At 42.0% G+C, this 14,579-nt stretch overlaps 1 protein-coding gene across 1 annotated transcript; it reads right to left on the bottom strand.

Annotated features, from left to right (window-relative positions):
• Positions 1–1,409: 1,409 nt before the first annotated feature.
• On the bottom strand, positions 1,410–12,586 carry LOC143000969 (basic helix-loop-helix transcription factor scleraxis-like). The gene is made up of 3 exons (XM_076150490.1): positions 11,584–12,586; positions 11,033–11,246; positions 1,410–2,153 (listed from the first exon to the last, which is right to left on the bottom strand). Exons 1-3 carry the CDS (start codon positions 11,973–11,975, stop codon positions 2,115–2,117), a joined length of 645 nt encoding a protein of 214 aa, XP_076006605.1. The 5' UTR covers positions 11,976–12,586; the 3' UTR covers positions 1,410–2,114.
• Between the last annotated feature and the right edge of the window lie 1,993 nt (positions 12,587–14,579).

The following is a 14,579-nucleotide window of genomic DNA, read 5'->3' on the forward strand; positions in this document are numbered from 1 at the left end:
GAAAATAGCTTGAGAAATGGTGCTGTTATGTGGTTTTAAAATGCTCCAGGAGAACACCATAGTCTGGGTTTAGAGAGTTATAGACTTTCTGAAACCATTTAAGTCCTCAGAACTCTAATAAGTATGAGTAATATGAGATAAGGAGCGTAGGATCATATCGCCTATTTCAGGAAACATTTCCAGGCAATTGCTACTTGTCATGTGTTTACTTGCATGCTTGTTACATAGAACCAATTCATCTAACTCTATCCAAATGTGCTGTGTTGAATACCACAGTTATGGTAAAGTATATGTATTATATGATGGGCAGCGGGAGAGAGAAACCATCTATGATCAAAAATGAGAAAATATATTATTAAAAAAAAGCAGGGCAACATTCCACATCTCTAATGCCCTGATCGTTTTCCATAAAGGCTCTGGACAGATGTGTCAGTGGAAACAGAAAATTGGGATTGAGAGATGCTGAAAGAGCGAGACAGTGGAAAGAATAGATAGGAAAACAAAGAGGAGAAAGAAGGAAAATATTAAGTAGCATGATAGATACAGTATATACTGTAGATAGATAGATAGATAGATAGATAGATAGATAGATAGATAGATAGATAGATAGATAGATAGATAGATAGATGGTATGTGGTTAAACAGGCTGGAAAGCCATCACAAGCCAGACTCTGGCCAGTGGCACTCCAGGGAAAAGAGAGGAAGAGCAGAGGAGGAGAGGAGGAGATGAGAGAAAGAGCATGTGGAAAGGTAAAGAAGAGGACAGCAAGGGGACACAGGCAGATGTCCAAGTAGCCATACCTGCAGATTCAATTCATTTTTTCTCTTTCTCTCTCTTCTTCTGCTCGCCTTTCCTCTGCTCCTTCAAATCCCTCCTGTCCACCTCTCCCCCCGTCTCCCACTCCCTCCTCCGTCTGATCTCTGGTCAGCACAAAGGCACTGTGTACAGATGGGTGCCCCAACAGAGATAATAAAAGTGGAAGGCAGGAGTGTGTGTGTGTGTGTGTGTGTGTGTGTGTGTGTGTGTGTGTGTGTGTGTGTGTGTGTGTGTGTGTGAGCGAGAGAGAGAGAGAGAGAGAGACAGATCAGTGAAGATGAGTTGGGGTGAGTTATTTAAACTGATGTAAGGTGCAGGTGTAGCCACTGTGAAATTCCACTTACTGCTCACTGCTCTGTAGTGAACAGAAAGGAATTCATCTGAAGCGTTTACAATGATCCATTTTCTATAGATGCCTGAATGAAAAAGTGTTGCCGTTTTATATCAAAGTATCTCAGTTCACTTCTGCTTTTGTTTCACAATGGGAACGTTCTAGAATGTTTATTGTTTGGAACTGGAGCCAAAGGATTAGGATGCGGTTCACAATACAATCTGTTGAATACCACCAACGTTTTAATGAAATGTACTTCCAGATATACAAACACTTATTGGTCTACTTGAGTTATTTTCCAGCATTAAGAGGCATTATTTATAATGCTTATTAGAAAAACCAATACCACTGATGTTCCAGCATGTCTTTGTCCCAAGAAATGACATCAATTGTGTTAACAGTCAATGATTCGTACCGAAGTGATCCACAATATTTGTCCAGAATGTGATATGCCCGTTAAATAACATAGTTTCATTATATAATGTTATATCACATAAATATACATTTATATTTCAGTTTACACAATAACACACAGCTTTTGATGAATACAAATTTGTCTTTTTTTCTTAAGGGTTTGTGTGTTTGTTTCAATCATGTGCCATAAACCCTTTCGACTCATAGTCTGAGTCAACCAGTCTTTGAACAAATACAGTAAAAAGTCCCTTATAAGTGTTAAAATGTTCTTCATGTTCGTGATAAGCAGGTGAAAGGCCTTTATAATCACTTTTTTTTTTAGTTAAAGGTTGTTGTTAAATGCATTGTAAAGTTCCTTGAAAAAGTCCTGGGAAGTGCTATAGGAGTCGTTGGGAAGTCTTTGAAAAAGTATCACAAGTGTTAAAAGTCTTCAACAGTCAACAGCAACGGAAGTCTTCAAGATGCTCTACTAAAGTCACTGAAAAATCACTGAAAGCGCTGTCACAGTCCTGGGAATTGGACGAGCATCCTCTCCATGTGGCGTCCTCATTGTTAGCTTCTGATGGCCGTCTTCCTGTCTCTGTCTTTGTTCTGCAAGAGAGAAACAGAGGAACACCAATGATTCAATACTGAAGTCCACCATTGCAACACTGATCAAGCTGAAGAACAGAGGATTTGATTCCACAATCAAACACAAACATGCTGTACATTGTCCTCAAACAGGGTTGAGCATTTGTGTGGTTGCGTAACTCTCTGAACAGCGTCACTCTCAGCTGTCCTGTGTGATATTCAGCTGGTTTATCTGTGTATCGCAGCGGTGCAGTCTGTATTTCCTGGCTGGTGAGGGAACTTTCTCTATCTGGCCAGGAAAATAACATCACATTTTCCCTCCTTAGCTCACCTCTGCTCCGCTCTGCTCGGTTCGCCGACCATCTACCACTTAAGCAGCAGTCGTGGGATTTTTTATCACGCTATCAAACAGAGCATTAAAAAAGGTATGTAACACGTGAAGAAGAAGTCCCTCACTCATCTCTGCTTTGGTAATTATGTTTCAGGCCTCAGGTGCCAAAAATAAACCCAGAACTGACAACTAGCATCAAGCTTTTACTTCTAATTCAGTTGTACATGTTGTTGTGTATTTCTTGTCTTTATTCCCTTTATGGAAATTAAAGTTAAACTAAAAACTAAAATTTTTCGGACTCCCGTGATTGCGAAAGCTTTATCTTCACTTGGACCAAGAAGTCCTTTCCATTCCCGTCCTCTCTTGACTTTTCTCTCCCTTCTCGTATCGCTGTGCTCCCCCCCCTCCCCCTCCCTCTTCTTCTCATCAGTTGCACACCTGTTACACATTTCCTCTCCGACTACTCACAAGGTGTAGGTGTTTGGAAAAATGTCTTCGACTGACATCAACAAAGGTGGGTAGGTGTTTGGAGGGGTATCAAGCAGTAATGAGAGTGAGATCACCGGAGTTGGACAGGAAGCCGTCTTCCTACTTACGGAGGTGAGTGCAAGGAGACAGAGAGACGATTATTATTGAGAATTGCGTCTCGTTCCAGCTGGACTGGGTGTGCAGGGGAATTATTGGATTCCTATTGGCTGGACATTCAACAACATCATTATTTTTGTTGGATACATTTGCAGGTTAATGTAAACACTCATTTTAGTTTCAGTGCAAGTACGAGTCTAAATATGTTTGAAACCGGATCTTTGTGACGAATCCTTTCTTTCTGCTTCCACTGTCTTATTTCCATGAATGAACAGTTAAATGTGGTTTCACACTGAGGTATTTCGAGTCAATTTCAATTCATTAAGTCAAATCTCCAGAGATGTAAGACATGAATTGTGGATGTTATGGTTTTGGATGCGTAAGAGGATGCGTAAGGGTTTTTAATTTAAGGTAATCATTAAAAGCATCAGTAAAAGTGAGGCAATGAAACTAAAAAGGTCAGAAAGCTCTACAAGACAGTGAACAGAAATCCTTTTTGGTAAACTAGAATGACAAAGTGTGCAAATAGAAGCAATTTCTACTATATGCTTCTATTTACCCACAAACCAAACTCAGTTACATTACATTACATTACATTACGGTCATTTAGCAGACGCTTTTATCCAAAGCGACTTACAATAAGTGTGTTCAACAAAGGTAGATAAAAGAAGAAGAAGTTACTTGACCTCACAGTGGGTCACAATGAGCTAAATTAAATTCTCCTGTTCCTGACCTGTGGGAATCCACTATAGGAATAACGCTGCACCTCAGCTTGCGTCCTGAGCGATTGCTGGGTTAGGAAACTGTGCAGCTGTGGACGGAGCTTTGGTGAGGGCGGTTCAGCTGGAGTCTCACTGGTTTAGTCAAAACAGGAGGAGGGGGCTTTGAGCTTTGAGCCAGGCCTGGTAGTCAAAACAATCGCCCCCCCAACACTAATAGCGTATGGTCGGTCGACAACTCTGCTCTCTCTTTCTCTCACCCTCTCTCTCGCTCTCCAAACACACCCACACACACAAACATCCACACACACACGCAGACATACCACTCTATTCTCCAGGGTGTGATTTGTCCGACACTAATATGATGATGTTTACGTTAGATACGAAGTAATGATATTTCCACGCTGGAACAATATTATTGTTTTATTAAGCTGAAAGGGGGTCTGTCTTAGCTTTAATATGAAGATAGTAAACACTCTCTCCACCGCGTATTATCAACTGTGTTTTTCCTAAATTCAAGCCGGGCTGCTCCTATACCTATAACTGGATTTTCCATGCACACTCTCTTTTCCTGCGTTAAGCCGTTCTGTCAAATACAAACATCTAATTTAGTTTCTGGCTGCGTGAAGAGAGGAATGACTGGTTGGAAAAAATAATTCCACTTGGGTACTGGCCCGACAATCATATAAGGAGATTGGTATTCGAGCATGAAATGAAAACTGGCAATATTCCTTAAGCTTACAGATGATTTTATGGAGTGAATATATGAAAATGTGCATTCCCAAGTGTGCAGGACAGATGATTATTCATGAGAGCAGGAAAGTCTGCAGCAATGATCGTCGAATATAGATTCAAACGAGACAATAAGTAACACATCGGACTTATGTAGAGATTTAAATGAAGCATATTAACTCACCAAAGAAGCCAATAAGCATCTTTAAGGCTTAATACGTGATTGATGTCTGACTCAGATGCAATTGTCAACGTTTAAGTATCCCCACAATTCATTATCACCAGTCTGATGATGTCATTCTGCTACATCACACTCTAACCAGCACTTAATCATCAGTGCTGACATGTGGACTCTGCAGTAGCCAATATGTCATTAGTTTCAGTGCTTTAAGAAACTGCGTTATTCAAGCTTCTTCCTCGCCGGTTTGCTGTTCCTGTGTTGTAGATCTCTTTTAGATTAGCCTCTCTCGCAGCCCAGTTTGGTGTCGTTTTGTTTTTAATTTGATCCGCCCTTTCCCCTAATGACTAAACGACAACAGAATGATAGTTTTGCTAATAGATTTTGTTAGTTATCTGACCCGACTTCTTCTGCTGGTGTTAAATTAGAGTTTAACTGCTTCCATCTGTGCTGCGGGCTTACAGACAGGTCCACGCATGCAGGCGCACAGTCACACACAGACACACACACACACATGCATGCAGCGCAAACGTGGGCATGAATATATTTGAAATATTGCGCACAAATTATTAGTAAACGTCAACGCATCTCATTAGCATAGTCTGAAATGAGGACCAAACTGAAGAAGCTTTGGGTTCCTTTCATGTCTCAAAAATGACGCATGAACCTTTAACGTCTAGTCAGCAGCAATATTATCAGTAAATGACGGTAATTTAGTTTTTGTCTATGACCTCTACTTTACGCACCCAAGTGACGTAATGCTTTTTTCCAGTAAAAACAGACTAATAACCAAATGAGTGTAAAACCACAGTCATTAGTGTCCAATCCACGCAGTAAAGCTCTCTTAGGTGCACGGTTCATTTGATCTTTATAAAGAACCAAAGTGTCGTTTCAGCACAGTCGAAAACCAACTGTCCAAACCGGAGGATAAATAGCCAAGCTGATTATCCCACTGAGTCTCTCTCACTCTCTCTCACTCGCCCTGTCTCTACCTCCTCCACTTCTGATTCCCCAACTTCCTGCAGGCCATTAGTTTCGAAGGCGTTGAAAGCAGAGTTTTGATCCAGCAACCCTTAAATGAGCAATCACAGAGGTTCAAGCCTCAGACGGTTTATTGTCGGAGATAAAACTGTCTGTATCTCTGTGTGTGACTATATTTGAGGCCTGTGTGTGTGTGTGTGTGTGGGTGTGTGTGTGTGTGTGTTTCTATGATCGCTCGTGTGTGTGTGTATGTGCCATATGTGAGGGTGTGAGTGTGTGTAAGCAGAGAGGGCGTTTCACAGAGAGTGGTTTCCAGGCTTCTTTAACATCACCATCAAAGCCCAAAGTCAATGTGTTTCTAATAGCAGCAGCTGAATTAAACACTGGCTGTACAGGCCTCACCAGAGGATAAATCATTTACAGAACAATTAGCTCATTTGTTGCTCCGCTCGACGCTGCCAATGACTTCCAGACATAGGGACCGTGTGTGTGTGTGTGTGTGTGTGTGTGTGTGTGTGTGTGTGTGTGTGTGTGTGTGTGTGTGTGTGTGTGTGTGTGTGTGTGTGTGTGTGTGTGTGTGTGTGTCTGTGTGTGTGCGCATGAGAGTCTCTAATTCTGTACATGGACACTGAGAAAACTTCTCCCCATGTCATACACACTGCAATAAACACACACACGTCCACATCCACACCCTCATGTGTATATATGAACATATGCTGTTTAATATAAAGTCACATAAACATGAATACACTCTTCTCTCGCACACACACACACACCCACATGCAACACTTATGCTCAGCTATACACATATGCACTTTCCATCATTCACTCATAAAGCCATGTAGACATTTTGTATTGCTCTTTCCCTCTCACACACACACAGGTTCAAAGTAGAGATACTGCAGATGTATCGGTGCGTTTCTTTGCTGTCTTTCCACCCGCCCTGCTTTCCAGCCACCCAAAAAATAATCCCATATAAATGTTTTACTGCAGTCCTGATTTAAATCAGAACTATTTACAATGATAGGAACAATATACAGCATTTGGTATATTTGCCACTGACCTAAATATACAACTCATTCAGAGTTTTCCACATAAATAAAGTCCTTGAAGTTGAAATTAGCTGCTTGTTAACTGGACTGACGTTATTGATCCCTAAAGAGCTATATGCTGAGCTTTGAAGCAAACAAATGATACTGAAACAATCTGCTCCTTTGCTGCTGAGGAGGGGATGCATTAATAGTCTCTCTCTTGCCAGATTTTCATTTTGTTTCTACACAAATCTTCCGTTGTCTTTCCTTTTGATAAATGAATATCTTTAAATTCAAATATTGGAAAAAGTTTGGCTTCAAAACCCTCTGACATCCAGCCTATAAGGAAAAAGCAGAGAATGATTGCTGTTATTGGCAAATGAATTGCCGTTTCTATTTACATTTGTCATTGAATGGAATTGACCCGATCCCTGCGTCTGGCCAAAAGAAATAAGCCACAATTGCAGAGGTTTCTATAAAAATGCTCCAAGTGCTGTGGCCTCTAGACGTCAAAGTAGACAGATTAGTACATTTAAAAAAAAATGCTTTTCTGTTTTTATATTGTATTGTAGAATTACTGAGTAAACATCATCTCAACCTCTCTCATTAAAATGACACTGCCACCATTCTGTCATTTCTCACAGTATGCTGGGGACAAATACATATGTACTTCAACTCAAGTGTTTACAGGTCATTTACAATGAATGCAAAGTCGTTTTCCTGCTTTTCGGGATTATGTTAATATAATAAAAAGAGATGCGATCATTTAAAGGGTTGTTTCAGTTTTCTCTATAGGTTTGAAGCAAACACGTGACAGTTGCACCGGTCAGCAGAGGAAGAGAGGCCTATAGCACAGGATGTCTGCATCAATCAGCCGGACAGCACAGGGATTTGAACCCCTCACTCGTCCACCCTGGGCCCTGTGCATCTCATTTACAGATGGAGCCATCACAAGTGCCCCATCATATCATAGTGCAGGTATCACAGGCTGCACTCCTCCTCTGCTGCCATCGCCCCACCACAGAGTCACAATTGTGCCATGAAACATACAAGGAAAGGTTTGGCTACTGATCAAGATTTTTTTTTTTTTAGGTTTAATTTCCTACGTTGCTTTACTGAACAACCTCTGAGAAAGAGAAAAGGTAACAGCACTAACACAGAACAGACCTCTACTGTGTGCAAGGTGGAGTTTTTCCATGCTGCTCCTTCAACTGCCTCTAAATACTTTCTTTAAACAGAACCAAATGAAAAGTTGCAAAATCTTTATTATTGTTGAAGTATTTTCACTATCAGGAAACTCACTGTCTGACGAATAAGAAGAACTCATTATTCATCCTTCCCTACTGTATGGATTCAAATCACATTTTCAGCTTTGGATCAAGAGTGCAGAAGTGTGCAGTATAAATAAATCTTGCAGCTTTGAATTGAATGCATAATCTGAAACGGTTTAGCACACTCTGTGCTGTGATCATTACTATCAAGACTGTTTGTTTTGAAATTGTTATACCGTATACATACATAATAAGAGGAAATGAGCATATATTTTTCTCACTTTTACCCTCTCGCACATTGGAAATAAGCATAATTGAGGTGGCTGGTCTAAGCAATCTTGACAGCTGTGATGAACCTCAATGACCATGAAAACATACAAAGAGAGCTCTCAGGACAGAACGTCTCATTTTACCTTCACAATCGTTTCCTCTCCGTAATCACAGCGCTGATTCTGCCCTTTAGCCCACTTAAACACACTGTAGGGCCACTTTTCCAAGGAAAATGAAATGCCTCGACTTCTGCCGATCAGACTTTTAACTATTTGGGCTCTCTTATGCTTGAAGAGCTTCCAAGTACTTCATTGGGAAAAAGTGCATCCAGCATCAACAAGCCTTGAATGTCAATTCGGTAAAGGAATATGAGCTGAGGTGATATTGAAGATCATACATTGCATATAAGCAAGTTCGACATTAGTGAAATGTTTCAATAAAATGTTTCTGAATGTGTAAACTGTGATATCTTTCTTAAGCTGAGTTGTCTCTTCTGCACAATCATTTCCTCTATCACCTTCTATGTTTTGACACATATGGATCCATGTAAGGAGATACGTTATGGATAATGGCTCTCACCTCATTAGTACACTTCATAAAAACAATAAATGCTCTTTCAGTGACCATTCAAAGTGTATCAAGCACAAGAAAACTAATAAATAATGATAATGTTCCTGAGCTAGTAAAGCATAATGTCGCTATTGTTAAACAGGATGGAATATAAGTAATTCAAAGCAGCCAATGTTGCTCAGTTTGAGGCTCTGGACATGACAAACTCTAAGAAGTGTTTGCTCCCCAGCATGCATTTACAGGTCAGTCATGCATCTGCAGTGCTGAGTTGACAGCAGCAGATAGTATTACACAGCTCCTACTGACAGCTCTGACCTCCACCGGGCTGATCGATATGCAAACCCACAGAGCCCAGGGAGAGTTGGGAAGGGGGGCGGGGGGGACTAGAGAGCGGGGGGCAAGGAGAACGAGGAGAAAGTGGGGCGGACGTATGTGAGTGTAAATGAGGAAAATGAAGGAGGAGGATAAGAAAGATATTAGACAGAATGAGGCAAAAAGAGAGAGAGAGAGAGAGAGAGAGAGAGAGAGAGAGAGAGAGAGAGAGAGAGAGAGAGAGCAGGTTTCAGGCCAGTCATCTCCCAGCTGAGGGTGTCTGGGTTTAGACACCAAGGACGTCTAGGCTTTCACTCACAGAGGTTGAGGGGAGGCAGGAGAGACACACTGCGGAGACTCAGGTTATCCCCCAGCTAAAGGGTCTTTGGGTTTAGACACTGAGGAGGGTATTAGCTTTCACACACTGCTGGGGTAATGGGGGAGTCTGCCAGATGTCAGCTCCTTACCCATAAATCCTGCTAAATGGGCAGCAGCGAGGTTAGAGGGAGAAAGTGGAGTGGACCTCACCTCTATATCATCTGCCTGGTAGTTTTGGTTGAAGTCCACGCTGGAACGACTTTGGTTTGATTTCAATCAAATGAATATAAAGATAGAAATCTAATGAATCTGCCAAAGACAGAATCGTTGTTGGCCATTATTTCTCATCAGACTGACAGCTTTCTTGAGCTGAGGGTGTTTCTGATTACGTCCATTTCCTGAGTTGATTAAATCAAAAGTGAGCTGAACCCTGAACTGGACCTGGTTGTGCTCTGTATCTCTCTCAGGGTCTAGAATAACAGTGCAGCAATGAAGGAAATGTGTTAAAAGTGCAGCGAATACTACTCTGACTTAAAGGGAATACAATATGTCTCTAAATCAGACTTTGTGGCTTTGAATATTGTAGCGAAATTCTCTTTTACAGGTGGGAGGCAGTAGCTCAGTGGGTAGAGCTTCCGCTTGGGAACCGGAGGGTCGTTGGTTCAAGTCCTTGCCGAGGTGCCCCTGAGCAAGGCACCGAACCCTCAATTGCTCCCCCCTCTGCAAAGGGTGGTAATGTAATGTAATGTAAGTCGCTTTGGATAAAAGCGTCAGCCAAATGATCGTAATGTAATGTAATATAGCGACAACACCACCTCTGTACTCACCATGTAACACACAGTATCCACACTCTGTATTCAACCCCGGTTCTTCTAGGATTATGATTAAAACCTACTCATGTTAAGTCTGGCATCAGTGCATTTTTGACATTTTGAAAGTACACACTGGTTTTGGATGCATTTCATGGACGCGCTCATAAATCCTGAACAGATCCTAAAGAAAGCATTACTTTAAATTCAACTTTGAAGACAAAAGAAAGTATAAATACACAGTAGTTGGGGTTAGATGGCCGAGCACACTTTGTATGGTGTTTACTCTGAAAGTGTCTGACTTTGTGCCTCATTCTCTCACTCTAAAAGCCTCCATTAGAACCCAGAGTCACTGTAATCCACTGAGTTTCATGAACCACCCTGACTCTTCAAGCCACCTGCTCAAAATAACCCCCAACAGAACAATAACACACAGTCCTTCACCCCAGAAGAGGACTTTAAAGAGTTCCCCCTTTTAAAGTCCCTCAGGGCCAGTCTGCTTTATAGCCAAAGTCACTGATCTCAGTTCAGCTTTAAACACCAAATTAACCTCAAACTACCACAAAGTTTCCCAAACAAAGATTCAATATTTCTTCCGGTGGTTATAGTGCTTTGTTTATACTCTTTCAAGCTTCCTTAATTTGATGAGGTTATGCTCTAATCCATTTGTCTTTATTCTAGTTCTGATTTGACCCTTAAGTGAAGCGATAATGTTATTGGAGTGCTTATTGATACAACTGATATTAATTTCTTTCATTGATTTGTTTGTCGCTCATTAGTTTTGTCCGCTCACCATTTTCCTCTGATTGCTGAGGCAGAAAGTACAGATGTGCTTCGGCTGAGTCGATTGGTCGGATCCTCGGGTAGGGGAGGAGTTAACGTGGAAGAACGGTGGTGAGGGGGCGTGGCAGGGCTGTCCATCATGAACTTCACCCAGAAGCAACACGTTTCCCAGATGACTGATGTAGCTGCTGGCCAATCGTAACGTCTCGATCTTTGACAGCTTCCTAATCGTTGAATGAAGAGATGTATTCATATTAATAAAAGACATCCTTAAAATATTTATTTCATTTAATTAAAATCTTCATGGTTAAGCTCAAAATGATGATGTTTGTGATGCGTATTTCATTATAGTCTGGACCAACCATCTGTCTCACATCATTTAGAAGAGATATTCACTCCACATGCAGTGACTGACAGGCATGTCTCTATAAAATTATACATTTTAACATGCGTTTTACCAAGAGCTAGAATTTGAACAGAATTTTTATGATTTCATTCAAAAAATGATAATGTTATGAGCACATGGGACGACATGCTGTGATGCAGTGTTCCATGATGTACCTGTCTGCAGGCTCAGTGGGGATGAGTGTACGCAGCGCTGTGAAGGCCGTGTTGACAGAATTGGTGCGATCTCGCTCGCGTGCGTTGGCCGCAGTCCTCTGGCGGCCCTCCACCATAATAGGGGGAGATGATCCTGGGGGTCCCAGTCTCTCCACAAGGCCTCCTCCACCTACAACCCCGATTCCTGCACACATTTTCCTCTTCCTGCTCATCTTGATGTGAAAGGCAGAGGGGGAGGAAGATGATAAACGGAATCCGGCAGAGTTGGTGTTCCTCTCCTCTGAGCCTGACCCCTCGCTGCCATTCTCGTCGTCATCTTCGGAAAGAAGGGCGATGTCGCCGTATAAGAAGCGACCTGCGGGAGGCACCGTGCGCAACATGGCGAATGTCATCTTCACCACAACGATGGTCTGACAGCCGCTAGTCTATCCAGACAAAATGTAGTTGCTAATGTTCACTGTTTAATTATTGAACTTTGGTGAAGAAAGTTGGAGTGTCCTCAGCTCAAGTTGTCGTACCCTCTAACTTGCAGGTTTCCTTCAACTACTCTACTTTGCAAAATTTGTCAAGCCAGTCGATTTAGTGTTTGGCCCCCTATGATGCTGACAGAGTCTTACTTTCTAACAAGTCACTAAGCATCAACTTTCAGAGTCCTCCTAGTCGTCACAGGTGTCTGCAGGTTTCAGGTCCTTCTCGTTGTTCACTCTTAGTTCATATAGCAAACAGTTCACATCCCAAAGAGCAACTCTTCCTTCAGTTCGTTAATCCTTTGGGAGAAGGTATGAAATCATAAGAGCATGATGAAAAGTAAGATGGTTGTCGGATTCTTCTTTTTTCTTGCTGTCCCTAAAACTCTGAGGCTTTTGTTTCTGTAATTATCTCTTTGAGTCCCAGTAGCAAAAACAGACGTCTGGTCTGTGGCCACAGTTTGACTGAAACTTTCTGCGTGTGTCTCTAAGTCTCACTCTGCGTCTCCCTCTCTCTGTCTCTCTGTGCTCGGCGCTCCACGTGTGCCTGCTGTTTGAGTGTTTCCGTCTGGCTGTGGTCTTATAGCCGATGGGAGGGTTCACGGGCTCCTCTGCTCCTCCCTTTGAGCTGCGAGGGTCCCTGGGCTGCTGTCTAGAAGCAGGCCAGAGAGACCGGAGGCAAGAGGCAAACCATCAGCGGGAGTTTGTTTTGGCTGCTCACCACCATGTTTCAGTGGAAATACACCCAAAAACAGAACTTGCATCATCCTCATTTGCTTGGTGGTTTTACGTTAGAATCCACATTGTTATCAATATCAATATACACATAATATCACTTATGCCTTAAACTTAGACTAGACTAGTGATTTAGACCTGCATTAGACCAGTTGTTGTTTTATTGGATTTGTGGGTCGATTGAGTTCTATGATCTGGAAACAGATAATAAGGCAGTTTTATTTTATTTGTTGCAAACAAAACTAAAGTATCAAGAGAGAGATTAAAAAGTCAACAATGAGGATATCTCCAATTTCCTTATTTTTTTCTTGTACCCCATGTTTCCATTTTCTTTGTCTCGCTTCATCTGACAGCATTCTTTCAAACAGACTAGAGCTTCAACTTGGGCTCAGGACTGCAAAAACTGATATTTTCTTCAACCTGGTTCTTGACAGCAAGAAGCTGAGAAGCTTGAGTGGTGAAGTAAGAGTTTGCCTTTCTCCTTGTGTCTTCTTTTCCTTCCCCGGCCTCCCCCTCTGTGCTGTTTGTCCCTTGACAGCAGGCTTGGAGGCAGTCGGCCGCAGCGCTGGAAGCTGAAGTTTCAGGCTGGGCTCGTGGCCGGAGCTGAAGGAACCGACTTATTCAGCCACGGCCAAAACCTTTTATCTATAATAGCTATGACATTGAAGGGCCTGCAACTAGTTTAACCTCCGGGGAATTGTTTTTTGGGTGGAGTGTTTTGGTGATTACAGGGAGGCTCAGGGGTTTATAGTAAGGGAGCTGCTACTTTACTCACTTACACTCCCTACAACAATCTGTCTTCTTCTCAAAGACCAGAAACAATGAAAAGAGACAGCGAGGGGAGTATGGAGAGAAGAGGGGAGAGATAGGAGTGAGAAAAACAAATAGGAGACAGCGCAGAATAAAAGTGATTCACAGGTACAAATTAATCATGTGTGACAGGGCGTAAATTTTAAAAGATTTAGATACAGTAAACGGTGACACCACACTAACATAGTTCACCACAATCTTTGGCTTGATAACACAGTATAAATCTAATTCCCAGTGGACTGAATTACTTGGAATTTCTTGTCCGGTTTCAGATGTGCAGTGTGTGTGTGTGTGTGTGTGTGTGTGTGTGTCACATTCAACTCTGTACTTGCTAATGATCTATTGTGCATTATTGAAAACTCTACACAAGGCTGCCATCGCCGGTGTTCTACTTTTGTGTAGATTGGCAACAGTAAACTCCTGCTGAAGACTAATTGCTCTCTGAATAATCTGTCTGGGTTACTCAGCGTTACAGTCAGCGTTCATCTCTCTCTTCTGACTTCTTTCTCTCCCTTTCCTGCTCTGTCCATCGTGCTCCTTCCCTCTGTCACGTCTATCTCTATCTGCACCCTTCAATCTCAGTCTGTGTTTATGCTGTGGTATTGAATATATGAATGGAGGCCAATCTTGGTCGCAGTGGTTGATTACAGACAGGAAGTGCTTGAGGCGGTCAGGATGGAGGAAATGGACTGAGGGGCAGGCGAGTGCTAGGTGGGGATTCTAGTGTCTGAATGCTGTAATAAAAATAACAGTACGGGCAATTCCAGAACGTTCCCCATGACATTATAAATGGTTCAGAAATACAAGGAAAGCATTTTGGGTTTGGTGACAAACACTGTCGCTGCCTTTTTCCAAACTAGATACTAATCAGTTGATTGTGGCTTCAGGTCTCACAATAACAATTAAATACATTCACTGTGGAAATTACACAGTTCATCATGCTGGACATGCAAAGTAACAATAAATACTGGTGTTTGTGTGTTC

Source organism: Genypterus blacodes, unplaced genomic scaffold (genome assembly GCF_046128005.1).
Source record: "Genypterus blacodes isolate CSIRO-AG114 ecotype Tasmania unplaced genomic scaffold, CSIRO-AGI_Gbla_v1 ptg000052l_1, whole genome shotgun sequence".
NCBI lineage: Eukaryota > Metazoa > Chordata > Actinopteri > Ophidiiformes > Ophidiidae > Genypterus > Genypterus blacodes.

Coding starts and splice junctions, on each gene's coding strand:
- LOC143000969 (XM_076150490.1), bottom strand. CDS start 11,975: ATGACATTCGCCATGTTGCGCACGGTGCCTCCCGCAGGTCGCTTCTTA. Junction 11,247..11,583: donor CCCACTGAGCCTGCAGACAG/GTACATCATGGA, acceptor TTCAACGATTAG/GAAGCTGTCAAAGATCGAGA. Junction 2,154..11,032: donor TCAGCAATCAGAGGAAAATG/GTGAGCGGACAA, acceptor TCTCTCTTGCAG/AACAAAGACAGAGACAGGAA.